General features: G+C 49.0%; 5 protein-coding genes across 5 annotated transcripts; 4 read left to right on the plus strand and 1 right to left on the minus strand.

The window, feature by feature from the left end:
• Positions 1-696: 696 nt before the first annotated feature.
• Positions 697-3,045, plus strand: GGS25DRAFT_330772 (cytochrome P450). Its single transcript, XM_049257893.1, has 2 exons — positions 697-1,429; positions 1,490-3,045. The coding sequence occupies exons 1-2, from the start codon at positions 1,155-1,157 to the stop codon at positions 2,892-2,894; spliced, it is 1,680 nt and encodes a 559-aa protein (XP_049115773.1). The 5' UTR covers positions 697-1,154; the 3' UTR covers positions 2,895-3,045.
• Positions 3,046-5,987: 2,942 nt separating this feature from the next.
• Positions 5,988-7,928, minus strand: GGS25DRAFT_495545 (uncharacterized protein). The gene is made up of 2 exons (XM_049261452.1): positions 7,616-7,928; positions 5,988-7,549 (listed from the first exon to the last, which is right to left on the minus strand). The coding sequence occupies exons 1-2, from the start codon at positions 7,742-7,744 to the stop codon at positions 6,614-6,616; spliced, it is 1,065 nt and encodes a 354-aa protein (XP_049115774.1). The 5' UTR covers positions 7,745-7,928; the 3' UTR covers positions 5,988-6,613.
• Positions 7,929-8,409: 481 nt separating this feature from the next.
• Positions 8,410-10,121, plus strand: GGS25DRAFT_495547 (leucine carboxyl methyltransferase). The gene is made up of 2 exons (XM_049261453.1): positions 8,410-8,947; positions 9,003-10,121. Exons 1-2 carry the CDS (start codon positions 8,686-8,688, stop codon positions 9,806-9,808), a joined length of 1,068 nt encoding a protein of 355 aa, XP_049115775.1. The 5' UTR covers positions 8,410-8,685; the 3' UTR covers positions 9,809-10,121.
• A 482-nt stretch (positions 10,122-10,603) lies between these two features.
• Positions 10,604-12,140, plus strand: GGS25DRAFT_495549 (TFIID-18kDa-domain-containing protein). The gene has a single exon (XM_049261454.1). It carries the CDS (start codon positions 10,827-10,829, stop codon positions 11,787-11,789), a length of 963 nt encoding a protein of 320 aa, XP_049115776.1. The 5' UTR covers positions 10,604-10,826; the 3' UTR covers positions 11,790-12,140.
• Positions 12,141-12,686: 546 nt separating this feature from the next.
• Positions 12,687-13,466, plus strand: GGS25DRAFT_522899 (phosphoglycerate mutase-like protein; the record flags this gene model as incomplete). Its single annotated transcript, XM_049264330.1, has 2 exons — positions 12,687-12,759; positions 12,823-13,466. 2 exons carry the CDS (start codon positions 12,687-12,689, stop codon positions 13,464-13,466), a joined length of 717 nt encoding a protein of 238 aa, XP_049115777.1.
• Positions 13,467-13,874: the final 408 nt, after the last annotated feature.

Here is a 13,874-nt window from a genome sequence, read left to right on the forward strand (position 1 = left end):
AATATCAATTGTTCCGCCGACAAAGTTCACATTTGACACTTGACATTTGACATTTGACATTTGAGCCCCATTACATACTACACTACAACTGGTTAGGTATGCAAAGTTCAACGTTACTCCAGATGTCCCGTCTACCACTGTCTAGCCTGATAGAGTATACAAATCATGATGTATCGCATTCCTATACTGGAAACCCATTCGGCTCTGCACAAATAACAAGTATTCTGTATGTCAGTGTCACATATAAATACATGCATACAAAAGTAAAAGTCTGAGAAGGTAAGGCCTATTACGTGTCCCCATAATCCCTATGTCAGCTGAAAGGATACCATGTGTATGTATTGTTAAGACATCTTATCCTTCACAGTCTGCCCTCCTAGGATCGTCGAATCAAGAGCCCCTGCAACTTCGCCCGCGGCTCACGTTGTATCAGGGACCAGTCAGTGGGCCGATCATCTTCGGTTTCATATCCTTCCGTTTCTACGATAGAGGGTCTAACCGTTACAGTAATCAAGCTTTTTTTCAAAGTCCCTACCCTACCTACATAGGACATGTAATGGGTACATAATATTACCTATCTGCCTACCTACTCGGCAATATATATTCTACGGAGACTTCTAACTCTTCTCTTTACACGACATAATGACAACTAGACGAAAACTCATACTATAAATCAACCCGCTACGCCATCTTGACTTAATAGTAGTTTGCCGACGGGTTAAACCTCTTACTGCACTAATCCGAACTAATCTACCACCCTTACATAATTGGCCTGTTACTCTTGTATCAAACGGCGAGAATAGACGTTCCGAGACCCTATAAGTTACAAGTGCTTGGGTATTCGCTTTTACTATCTGCCCGTTCGCCTTTGGCACACCACCACCGCTTGCTATTTATTATACATTCTATTTTTTGTTAAATATCTACCTTCTTAATTATTACTCTTTTCCCTCCATTGCTTGAACCTTTAGTCATAACCTTACTAATGCATGGTTTTTTGACCTCCCTATACGCCTCCCTAGTTTGTTCGCTTCACATAAGACACATGATCAAGGTCTGATCGCTTTGATATACTCATACCCCCTTTATTCGTCTGCAGGTTAGGCCGATTATTCAAGCATTGAGTGAAAACCTCAGCATAAACGCTCTTCGCCATGGCGTTTCCTTGGGGAGTCTCTTCTATCATATCTCTTATCTCATCCTACCTCATCGTGTCTATCCAACCAGAATGGAGCTATTCATATATGTTTCGCACATTTATCTCCGTTTGGTTTTTTCAAGTATTTCTTTACGGTGTATGGAGTGTCATCTTATATCCTAAAGTATTTTCCCCTTTAATAGGCCTACCAGAGCCCAAGGGCGGTTCTTGGCTCATGGGGCAATTCGGGGCGATAAGAAAATATCCCACTGGCATACCTATGAGAGAGTGGTATGTACATCCATATATTATGAGCTACCCACGTTATCATGCGCTAATGGAGTAATCAAGGGTTGCTACGATTCCAAACGATGGCATCATCCGATATCTAAGTGTCCTCAACCAAGAGCGTTTGCTCATAAGTGGACCAAAGGCCCTCGGAGAGGTTCTCGTAACAAAGAGTTACGACTTCAAGAAGCCAGGGGCTATTCGCTTCGGTCTCGGCCGTCTATTGGGCATAGGGGTCCTCCTAGCGGAAGGTGATGAACACAAATTTCAACGCAGAAGTCTCCTGCCCGCCTTCGCCTTCCGTCACATTAAAGATCTCTATCCGAGCTTTTGGAACAAGGGTCGTGAAGCCGCCCAGGCCATGACGAATGACATTATCGCCAAAGCAGCCAAGGGAACATCGTCCCCAGATCCCGAGAAGGCAGAAAAGACAGCTGTGATAGATGTTGGTGGCTGGGCATCCCGGGCAACGCTAGATATCATCGGAGCCTCGGGGCTAGGACGGGACTTTGGGGCGATCCAGAATCCGAATACCGAGCTCAATGCAATGTATCAGCGTGTTTTTAGCCCCTCAAAGCAAGGGCAAAGGCTAGCTTTCCTCGGGTCATTCATTCCCAACTGGATACTCGCGGCACTCCCAGTAAAGCGTAACGAGGAAATTGGTGAAGCGGCCAAGTTCATCCGAACTGTATGTCGCGATCTGATCAGGGAGAAGAAGGAGACGATAGCGCGCAAGGAGGTTGCGGGCCGCGATATCCTCTCCGTGGCTCTCGAGTCCGGTGCGTTTGCGGAAGAAAATCTGGTTGACCAGCTCATGACGTTCTTGGCTGCCGGCCACGAGACGACCGCGACTGCGATGACGTGGGCTGTATACATGCTATCACGATACCCAGCCATGCAGAAGCGCCTACGGGACGAGATTCGCGAAAAGCTGCCATCCATTGACGACGACTCAGGCCGTGACGTCACAAGTCTCGACATCGACCGAATGCCGTATCTGAATGCCGTCTGCAACGAGGTCTTGCGGTACTATGCACCCGTTCCCCTCACCTTACGCGAGGCCGCAGTGGATACCAGCATTTCGGGAATCCGGGTACCTAAAGGAACCATTATTGCGATTTCCCCGTGGGCGACCAACTTCGACCGCGAGCAGTGGGGCCCCGACGCACACGAGTTCAACCCAGACCGCTGGATGCCCAAGAGTGCCGACGACAAGCGGGCCGCGAGCGGCGGCGCATCTAGCAACTACTCGTTCCTGACATTTTTGCACGGTCCCCGAAGCTGCATCGGGCTGGCTTTTGCCAAGGCCGAGTTTGCGTGTCTGCTCGCGTCGTGGCTGGGCCGGTTCGAGTTTGCCCTCAAGAATCTAGAAGAGATGGATGAAAGGAATGTCGAGATCAAGGGGGGCATCACGGCAAGGCCGCTTAATGGCATGCATGTTCATGCTACCGTGGTGGATGGGTGGTGATGTGTATGTACTTGACATAATATACAAGGGCGGCATAGAAGGTTAGGTTTGGGATATGGTATGAAATGACACGATATAACAATGTAGAATATGGGGTTTGTGACGATATTGGATGCGATTAAGGCCCTCGAGTTTGGCACTTGATCGCCGGCCTGGGCATTTTACCTGGCCTAGGTTGGTGCCTCGTTAATGTTGCGAACTTCGAAAACCTCATAGCATAGAAGGACTTGACACACACATACACACACATATATCAATACATATGTAGCTTAACGAATGATACACATCTCCCTCTCACACTCTTACAAACCCCTAACCCCGACGGCGAAGTTGGCTGGGAGGTCCTCTGTTAAAGGGGTTAGAATGCTTTGACTTGTAGGTATACCTAGTTTGTCTAATAAGAGAGAGGGAAGGGAGGGGTAGGTACAGGAAGAAGAAAAAGCGGGGGTTATTAAACAAAAGGAGCTAAGAGAAAGAAATAGCAAAAAGGGGAGGAGAAAAAAAGAAAAAGAAAACATACCATCCTCCTGAGCCAACATCTCCCTCGTCAGCCCCAGCTTCTCGACGTGCTCGGTGATGAGGACGGTTTTCCCTTCTTGGGAGAGAGAGAGGGGGGCGGGAGGGGGAGATGGAGGGGTAGGGGGTTGTGTGGAAGGTTGGGGTTAGTTTTACGAGGGGACCATGGTGGGATGTGTGGCATCTAGGTAGGTATGCTAACTGAATATATTTCTGTACTTGATGAGGTATAGCTGGTTCGTTCAGCGTTGCTGTATACCCCTATCGATATATCTACCTTTAGTGATGCATATGTCCCCTTATTAAGGGGGGGGGGGGCATCCGAGACTTCTATAGACCTCACTTTACCACGAAACATCAAAACGCACATCTAGCTCCCCCCTCTAACGAACAACCACCCCCATCCCCCGCTCCGTTAATAGATAGATGACCCGTCACTCACCTGCGGATGCCGCCGTGGTAAATCCGCAGAGAGACCCCTTCCCGCAACGACGATTGGACAACGGACCTCGATCCCCGTCCCTTACCTTACAGATCCCTTGTAAATCTCCACAGTTGTCCGCTCCTGCGGCTGACAAATGAAGCTGCCCCCGGTCCTTCCTCTTCACCAGGGATGTGTTTCTATCTATGGCGAGGCATGGATTGGTGGCTCTTAGGTTCTCTCTCCAACGTACGGTTACCTTTTCTTTTCTTTGTTTGAGCAGAAGTTATAGATGAACATCCGGTAACCTACCTACATAGATTAGAGTGACAGAAGCGGGAAAACCCCCTAAAGTAACACCTTCCGCTCGCGCTGAGGGATTTTCTTCTACAAGCACGTGCTCTGCGACGCAAGGTAGCAACTACAGCAGCAACGATGCGGTCAACGATGTGGGCATACAAGACCTAACCTAGTAGGCTTCCTGCTCCTACCTTCCCCGCTCGACGCCGCTGGACCTGAGTAGCGGCGGGGTTGGCAGTAGTAGTGGCGACATCGATCGACGACCACGACCTCCACCTCTCCGTACCGCCCGCCCTTCCCCCTCCCCTTATTCACTACCGCTCCCGATACATGGTTCCTGTCCCCCGAATCCTGCGTAGCAGACTACACGGTCCCACCTTCCCAGCCCGAAGGCGCGCAGTGCGGCGTGATCCAGCGGTTCGTCGACCGCGTGCAGAGCTGGCTGCGGCAGTGGGCGACGGAGGGCCGCAGCCCGCTGCACCACCGGGAGCTGTACTGCGCTCGGATGCCGCGGTGCGTCGAGGACGCGTACACGGCTGTTGCCACGTACGTAGCTGCCGGTGCGCGGACCATGGCGTCGCGGGTCCTGGATGACCGTGTGAAGCAGCTGTTGCAGGATCAGGAGGCGGCGGACGGTGGTAGTGGTAGTAGTAGTGCGATGAACCTCTTCGACCACGTCTGCCGCGTGCACGCGCTGCTGACGTGCCAGGCGATCCGACTATTCGACGGCGACGTGCGCATTGCGGGCGCAGATCCCGACGCTGGTGGATGGGTTTGGGGATTGTAGCCGCAATAGCAAAAAACAACAGCAGCAACGACAACGAATAACGGTAGTAGCAGTAATGTAGATAACGCCAGCAGCGCCGTCTGGCGAGCCTGGATCCTAGTCGAGAAGCGCGCGGCGCACGTGGCTCGTCGTGAACTAGTTACATGCAGCAGATGTGCGTACCTGTACATGAAGCGCGGGTGGAGCGAGTGTCCGGGCTGCGTGGCCATCACGATGCGCGCGGGCCTGTGGGACGCGGCGTCGTCGTACTCGTGGTTGCGGGCGTGTCGGGAGCGGGACGCGCTGTTCCTAGCGACGAAGCAGACGGAGAGCCTGTTCTACAGGAGCTGCCCGACAGACATCGACGAGTTCAGCCTGCTGATCGTGGAGCTGAGCTTTAGGGTCGAGAGGGTGGAGCGGTGGCATGGGGAGGCGAAGATGAGGGATGATGTGCTGTTTGAGCAGCTGGAGACTTGGTATGATCCACCGCTATCGCGTGTCTAAGCACACCTTTGATAGTTATGGGTTAGCATTTGCATGTAATGATACAAAAGGATTTGCTTTATTGTTTAGTATCCACGGAACATATATGGGAGGTTACCAATGGGAGCTGTAGAGCTACACAGATGGATTGGGATGGTCGAATTTGTGCAAGCAAAAGAAATCGCAATAGCATCCATCAACAAGTTCCATCATACATCAACTACTACTTCACATCGGAGATAGACCAATAGTGCAAGTAGAACATAGTAAAAGCCATCTTCCTCATGACAATGCATCACGGCACTGAACACAACGAAAAAAGTAGAATAACCCCCAAAAGGATTTGTGAAGAGACCAAAAATTCCGCCCACTACGATCCACGAGGGATAATAGAAAAGGGTCGACTCCGCGCTGTGCAATGCAGGTCTTTCCTCTTAAGAGTCCTCATTCATGAGCGAGGACTCTTCGGACAAGGTAAGTATGAAGAAGAAAAGAAGAAGAAAAAATTGAAAAGTTGGGAGGGAGGACAGGTATTTATACAATTTCGGGGGTGGGTCTGGAGTGGGGCACTGACTCAGAAAAAAACAGCCTAAGGGATCAACGTTGTTTCCTTCCTTTCAAACAGCAAACATTGAATTCAAAGCTTCAAAAGTTAAATTGGTTTGCGCAGGATCCACTGTTAGTCTGTTACTTGTTGGCACCTGCCCAAATGTTGTTCAACCAGATAACTATACTGAATAGAAGACGATTCATCAATCCCTTTGAAGCTTCTTTCAGGCTCATACGTCATACGAGAGTGACAGTTGAGTAGCACACGCAGCATTTATTGATAGGTGGCTTGGGATTTGAAACAACTCCTCCACAAATCTAAGACATTTCACTGTAACAATGAGAAAATACCAAATATTATGTTGTTGTTCGGCTGGACTCCAAAAGGCCAGCCTTGCTTTCATGCTTTCATAGTTGAGCTGTCTACTTAAATATGTAGAATGAAACTCATTGAGTAGGTTCATCTTGGTAGATACCTCTAGTAGATACAAATTGTCAGATCTTCCTAAACGGTTAAACCCCAATTACTAAGTAGTAGGTAGTATATCCCTTGTCCTTTTGACCCTTCGACCCACAATGTGCCTAGTGGCTCACCTCTCACCAAGATACACATATCTGTACGTAGTACAGTTTTACTGAGTTACCAGGATGTGGCTCCCATATTTCTTGACAAGTGGATTGCATTTACTCGATCTTCTTGCTCCGGCTGATAATCAGGATCGCTTCGGGGATAATGACCGCCATCCAAAGGAGAGCAAGCGCAAGCCCAGCAGCGAAGATCTTGACATACAACTTGACAAGACGAAGCCACGAAGCGCGAGAAAAGGACTGCCAGGCGTCCTTGATAGTAACGAAGCCCTTGCCACCAACAATAGCTGGCTCAACCTTGCCCGAGAATGAGCGGTCAAAAGGCACAATCGTGTCATCTTCCTCGGGAAGGAGAGAAGCCTGGACACGGGTAAGGATCACCTGGGTAGGAATGACGAGGAAGATGTGCATGACCAGCGTGAGGATAAGCACAATAGTTCCCTTCCAGATGTCATTCTTGTCAGCCTCGGGAATGACTCCAGGTTGCTTGGGGTTAGGGATGTTCATCTTCATTCCGTATGCTAGCATTCTAGGGACAAACGTAGAAAGTTCGCCGGCGAAGAAGTACATAACAATCGGAAGGGCGGTGGCCTGGAACGCCTTCTTGAAGGGAGGAAGACGTTGCCAGAACGTCTTGGAACTCGGGGCCGAGATGACAATGTGGGTCCAAGCCGTGTAGAGCTGCACGAGAGCAAGCGCGGAAAGAGGTCCGGCGATGAGAGATGGGAGGAAAGTTCCGACGAAAATGCCATACACGAAGGTAGTAGCGACGGAAAGAGCGAAGTAGCAAGCCACACCTCGGAACATAGAGCGCCAGCCGCTGATGGCAGCCAGGGTGCGGTAGGTAGAGCGGATAGATGAGGTGATGAGACGTGCCTGCGAGCCACCACGCGCGGCTTCATCGGAAAGCGGGGCATTATCTTCGGCGAAGGACTGAGCATCATCGTTCAACGAGACGGGTTCGTAGGCCGGCGGCGAAGGGTCCTCGACGATGGCAAGCGTGGGAAACACATGCTGAAGCGAGTAGTTTACCTGAAGGAGCGTGTTAGCTAAGCTGGTCGACCTATCTGATGACAAGTCGTTAAGTAGGTATCATACCAACAAGACCAAAGGCATGAAAAGTATAATATCCATCACAATGAGTCCCCAGCCCCAACCGGGCATCTCGTAGCCTCCCATGGAGGACTCGCCCCGCTTATACACCGCGTGGGCAATATCGCGATACATTTTGAGTAGTTTGAAACTTGTATATTCCAACAGATGATAAAAAGATGATAGAATAATACAAGGAAATAGAATGGATAAATGAAGTAAAAGAAGGAATGGTGATAATGGTTGAGAAAAGGTAATATAGAGGGGAAATGAAAATGTATGAGGCAGGAACAAAGCTGAAGTCTTTCTAAGAACTTTGATGGATATCTAGTAAGAGGGATGACCAAGTCCTCGGATAGATGAGGCTGCCGTTGAACAGTATATTATTGCGCCGCACTGTTCAATGTAATAGATCCGTGTTAGTCACTGTTAGACGACTGCCTAGTTGATTAATACAAATCATAACATTTCATATCCTCGGACCGTCGGTACGACAGTGGCGTTATACCAGGTACTTCACTTACGTACTGTTACTCGCAATCTAGGCAACCGCCGGCCCCGATCGTGCTATTGTAGCATAACTCCTAGCACTATGCATGTACCAAGTACTATCAACGGCTGAAACTATGTAGATGCACTGCCTCAATCCTAATTCCCAATTCCCGGAAAGTACCTGTCTACATGTTTTGTAATGGTAAAGTACATCATCCCTGCCTAGCCTTCACTTGCGCTTTCCGCATGTCACAAAGATCGCGCGATTGATTCGCCTTCCGTAGATTTTATCCATTGCAACCATTGCAGGCCAGTTCAGGCCAGTGCAGTCCAGTACAAACTAGTGTCAGCCAATAATAAACTCGCTTATGGTCTGATAAGTGCCAAATCGGTGCCAATACCCGAAGTCGTTTTCTTTTTTTTGCTTTGAGTTTTCTGGGATCCTATGCCCCTCAATAGCGCTACTACCACTACAGATATTACATCACCAACACAATAGTGAATAGTGCCCAGTCACCAGTGCTTATCTTCGCAGCCTTACCAACACCCTCACCATATATCCAATTTTAGTTCCAAAAACACCAATGTCTGCTCCTTCCATACCGAATCTCTTTTCTCTTCGAGGTTCAAGAGGAGCTTCCCGTGGCCGGGGCCGTGGGAGAGGGGGCCATCCGCAATCTGCAGCACTCAGCCACGATACCACGATCCAAGGTACAGATACAGATGCAGCTGTATCACGTATGAGTGCCGTGGATCTCGGCTACTTGCAAGACCCTTACGCGCAATACTTTGTTCAGAATGCTGCTGCAGGTGGCCTTGTCAGAAGGCTGCCCATCATAAATCGAGGTAAGAAGTTCGAAGGGCCCCTTTCAGCCCTAGCGAGTGCTAAGGCTAGAGGTAGGGACTTATACTCGGACTACTGCGTTGGATAGATTAATCTCCTCATTCTTGTCTAACACGGGGTCGGAGGAGCGACAAATTATTTCACTTGGTGCTGGCACAGACACGAGATGTTTCAAACTCTTTTCTCAGCCCAACCAGGCTGGCCTCGTCTACCATGAGGTTGACTTTCCAGCCATCGCTACCAAGAAGTTGCAGCTTGTGAATGCTGTTCCTCAACTCAGAAACATCATTTCTAACCCTGTATCTGATAACAACAGTTGGAGTAGTTCCAGCCTATCAAACGGTTGCCAATATTGGTGTCATGGGTCAGATTTGAGAGACCTACTAAAAGAGGACGCAAAACCACTTGGGGGTGTCCGCACGGATATTCCGACCCTCCTGGTCTCAGAATGTTGCCTGTGCTATCTAGAGACCTCGGAAGCACAAGGAATAATCAAGTACTTTACTGAGAAGATACCAAACCTCGCTGTCGTCATTTATGAACCGATATATCCTGGTGATGCATTTGGCAAGCAGATGGTATCTAATCTAGCAGCGCGACGGATACGTATGCCAACGCTAGATGCTTATCAAGACCCTGCGCAGCAACAGTCTCGGCTCAAGGAAGCAGGTTTTGACCGGGTGAAGAGTATGACGATAGGAGACATATGGCGGCAGTGGGTCGCAAAGGGAGAAAAAGAAAGGGTCGATGACTTGGAAGGCTTGGATGAGGTCGAGGAATGGGACCTTTTGGCAGACCACTACGTTGTCGTTTGGGGTTGGAGAGGGGATGGATTCGGAGGTTGGGAAATTGAATCAGGATGAAATGAGCGGACAGGATACCGACAATTTTCGAGCACATGCCTTACGTGTAGCACTTGCATACATACTTCTTATAGGTAACGTGGCTTGCCGCCAGGGATTTCGGGATTTCTTCTCATTGAACATTGAATGGTGTTGATGTAGTCCGAAAAGATACCTCCCCGAGCACATGAATACTACCTAGTACTTGTATGAGAGCATTCGATGCTATTACATAGGTATGCATTAGTACTACTACTATGCCGTAGGCAGTGACTAGTCAATCAATGAGACTCAATGCTATCTACAAGAGCCATTCATCCATAATGTCTTACACTGTTTTTCTTCAAACATTGAAGTTGTTTGAACCTTGGAAGTTTGAACGTGAAATCGCCAAATACCAGTTGACAATGACATGTACGAAGGTTATGGCCAAAAGTATGGACCGAGATATACCTCAGCCCCACAGTTCCTCCACTTTTCTACCACTGTGGGAAATATTCTTACTAACATTGCTAATATACTTATTAAATTAGTATAAATATTTCAAGGTTATTTAAGACTTTTAAGCTTTAAGTTTATAGCACATTATAGCCTTTAAATGTGCTATAAGGTGCTATACTTTTAAGGATGGTAAAGGACTTAACGTTAAATGTATACCTATGTATTATTAGTAGAGGCCCAAAAAAGAATAGCGCACTGTGAGGCGGAGGTATATCTCGGTCTATACTTTTGGCCATAACCTTCGTACTACAATGTACCTATACCCCGCTGTTTGCCGGCCCGCCAGGTTGGTCTGGTCGCAGTCCAAAGAAAGCTTAATCACCTCGAGCTTCAATGAACTCTAAAACTGTCAATTAATTCAAAACATTGAACTTCTTTATTAATCATCCATCTTCATCTTCATCTCCGTCTTCGTCTTCGTGTCTACATACTTACCTAATAAGTATTAATCATTTAATACGCCATTTATACCCTATTACACATATTCATCTAGAAATCAAGCCAATAGTTACTAGGACCGCATTAACCAGTCGTCAAAATGACGGACAACAGTAAGCAGCATAAGTACAGGCAAGAGATCCAGCAGATGATGTACGTCTCTGGTGAAACTGGAGAGCCATCTGTCGAGACAACCGCCATGATCGAAGAGATTGTTCGCCAGCAGGTTATTGAAATGCTGCGAAATTGTACCGAATTGGCTACACGACGTGGTTCTCGATCAATCACTATCAATGATCTGATATTTCTGATCCGCGACGATGCGCCAAAGGTCTCACGTCTAAGAACATTTCTGTCTTGGAAAGATGTGCGCAAGAGTGCCAAGGACTCGGACGACAAAGGCGGAGAGGCCGACATAGGAGTCGGCGATGATCAAGCTGGCGCCGTCATGCCTGGTGGTCCCGCAGTGGAAGAGGCCGCCAAGAAGAACAAGAAGGCAAAGGTCAAGCTCCCTTGGGAACCGTCCTCGTATTATAGCCAAGAAGTTCCGGAGCGCGACGACGAGGAAGATGAGGAAGAGGAGGAGATGAACTATATCACACTCCAACGATTGCGCAAAGCCGACGAGCGCACCAAAGCTATGACCAAAGAAGAGTACGTGACATGGTCTGAATATCGGCAGGCATCGTTTACGTATCGCAAGGGTAAGCGATTCAGGGAATGGGCCGGCTTTGGCATTGTAACGGACAGCAAACCCTCGGACGATATTGTCGACATCCTCGGTTTCTTGACGTTCGAGATGGTGCAAACACTTACGGAAGAGGCGCTTAAGATCAAAGAACACGAGGACCTATGGAGGGAACGAAGCGGAGGCGAGAACCCCGGAAGCAAGAAGCGCAAGCTTGCCCAGGGACTATTCGATCCGCCCAGTGAGGGAAAGACTCCGGTTGAGTCCCGCCACATTCAAGAAGCGTTCCGAAGACTTCAGGCTCGTCCAAAGAAATCGAGAGCTATGTTAAACGGAACCAATTTACAGCAGCGAACCACCCTGAGATTATTCTAGACGGCCAGTTGGGGGGTCAGGAGGGCCTATCATGTTGCTCTCTTGGCTTAAATCCCCTTCAGTGGCGTCGGCGACGACAGACACATCTCTTATTTCCAGCGAAATACCACGGATAAGGAGGGCATTACCTACCCAGGTAGTAGGACGGCGTTTATTATGTATGATCTTTGATTAAATGATGTCACCAACATCAGGCTACATTTACACTACGGCGTATTTTTGAACAGCGCGCATGTCGGCGGGATTTAAAGCCCAGCCTTAATGTAGGATATTACATTTTAAATAGCGAACCAATATTCATTGATTTTTTGCCATCATTCTACTAATAAAGTCAAAAATATCTATGCTTAATTTAGGAGGAGAATGGCATCAATTTTAGGGGAGTTTTTACTATTTTTACTACTTACCTACCTAGGTATATAGGTACATATACTACTACATATGTAGTAGCAATACTGTAGTATAGAGCCAAGAAATCATACATGCAAAACTAAATCCAACTTGGTTACACACATCGGGTCCGTTTTCTAATCATCGCCGACAGCGGCGGGATCGGCCGTCATAGTCAGGACGGCGGGGAAGGGGGGACCGGAAGAGGTCCGCTACGGCTTTTTTAGTTGAGGAAACCGCGTCATCTATTTAGGAATATGTTTGCTTCTTGCCTCAAGGCTCTTTCTTATTATATATTCTGTGAAAATGTCAGCAAAACTTACTTTTTTACCTTCTACATACTCACCTGCGTACACCTCTATTCATATTTTACTTGGAAGTTAGGTATCTACATAACCGCAAGATACACCAAAGTAGAGCGAATATCATACATACTAGACTCATCTACCTGATAGGCTAGATACTCTATTATCTCCATTATACATATACCTACCTACCTCATCAACCATGGCGCCTAACTCCCGCTTAATACTCACCCGCCACGCTCAAGCCGAGCACAACGTCGACCTGGACTACACCAGTAAGCCCCCTCTGCCCCCTCCCCATCATTGAAAATGAAAGTATAGCTAACAGTACGGAAAAGTCCCCGACGCCCCCCTCACCCCCCTCGGCAAAAAACAAGCCGCCTCCCTCCCCCGCCTCACCCCCACCCTCCAAGCCTCCGCCGACGTGATCCTCTCGTCCCCGCTGAAGCGCACCCTGCAAACGACCTACCTCGGCTGGGCGCCCGCCATCGCGCGCCTCGGCGGCCTCAAAGCCGTCGTCGTCGTCCCCGCCGCGCAGGAGTGCAACGACCTGCCCTGCGACACCGGGTCCGCGCGCTCCGCCCTCGAGGCCGAGGAGGAGTTCGCGCGGTTTGACCTGGCGCCGCTGACGCCCGAGTGGAACAGCAAGGAGGGCTTCTACGCCGCGAGCGAGGAGGCGCTGGAGGAGCGCGCGGCGTTCGTGAGAAGGCTGCTGCGGGACCGGCCCGAGAAGAATGTCGTGCTGGTCGCGCACGGCGATATTCTGAGGCGCATTACGAGACACCCGGATGATGAGAGAAATCCCGGGGAGTACCCGTGGAAGAATGCGGAGGTGAGGGTTTTTGGGTTCGATGAGAGGTTTGTGGGGACGGAGGAGTGTTGGTTGTGGGAGGAGGAGGGGGAGGGGGGAGGGGCGGCGGCGGGGGGGTATGGGCTTACGAGTACGGAGGTTGAGGGGGGGGAGGAGGAGGGGCGGTTGTAGGGATGGAGAGAATCATATCTTCGTTAGAAGGGGGAGAACTTTAGAAGAGGTCTAGATGTATAGATGGGTGAACGGACAGATAGATAGATAGATGGATAGACCATGGCGATGAGTTCATCTAGCACAAGTGCCGACCTACTTTTCGTAACAGTCTCGAGATCATTAGACTACCTAGACCAGTTGGTGCATAGCCGTTCATCCTTCTTTTTTTTTCTGTGCCACTAAGTAGCTATTTCTATACGTCGTTCTTCTAAGGGCGGGCAAAATTCGAGGTATGTACTACTAACGACATATCATCCATCCCTCGGCCTGCCTTGCTGTCTCATATTATGGATTTTCATCACTCCCTTCACTCCCTTCTATCACACCACAAGGCTCTTCTTCTGTACCAAGTACCTGGTTTAGACT

The sequence above is a fragment of the Hypoxylon fragiforme genome (genome assembly GCF_022984875.1).
Source record: "Hypoxylon fragiforme strain CBS 206.31 chromosome Unknown GGS25scaffold_6, whole genome shotgun sequence".
NCBI classification, from domain to species: Eukaryota; Fungi; Ascomycota; class Sordariomycetes; order Xylariales; family Hypoxylaceae; genus Hypoxylon; species Hypoxylon fragiforme.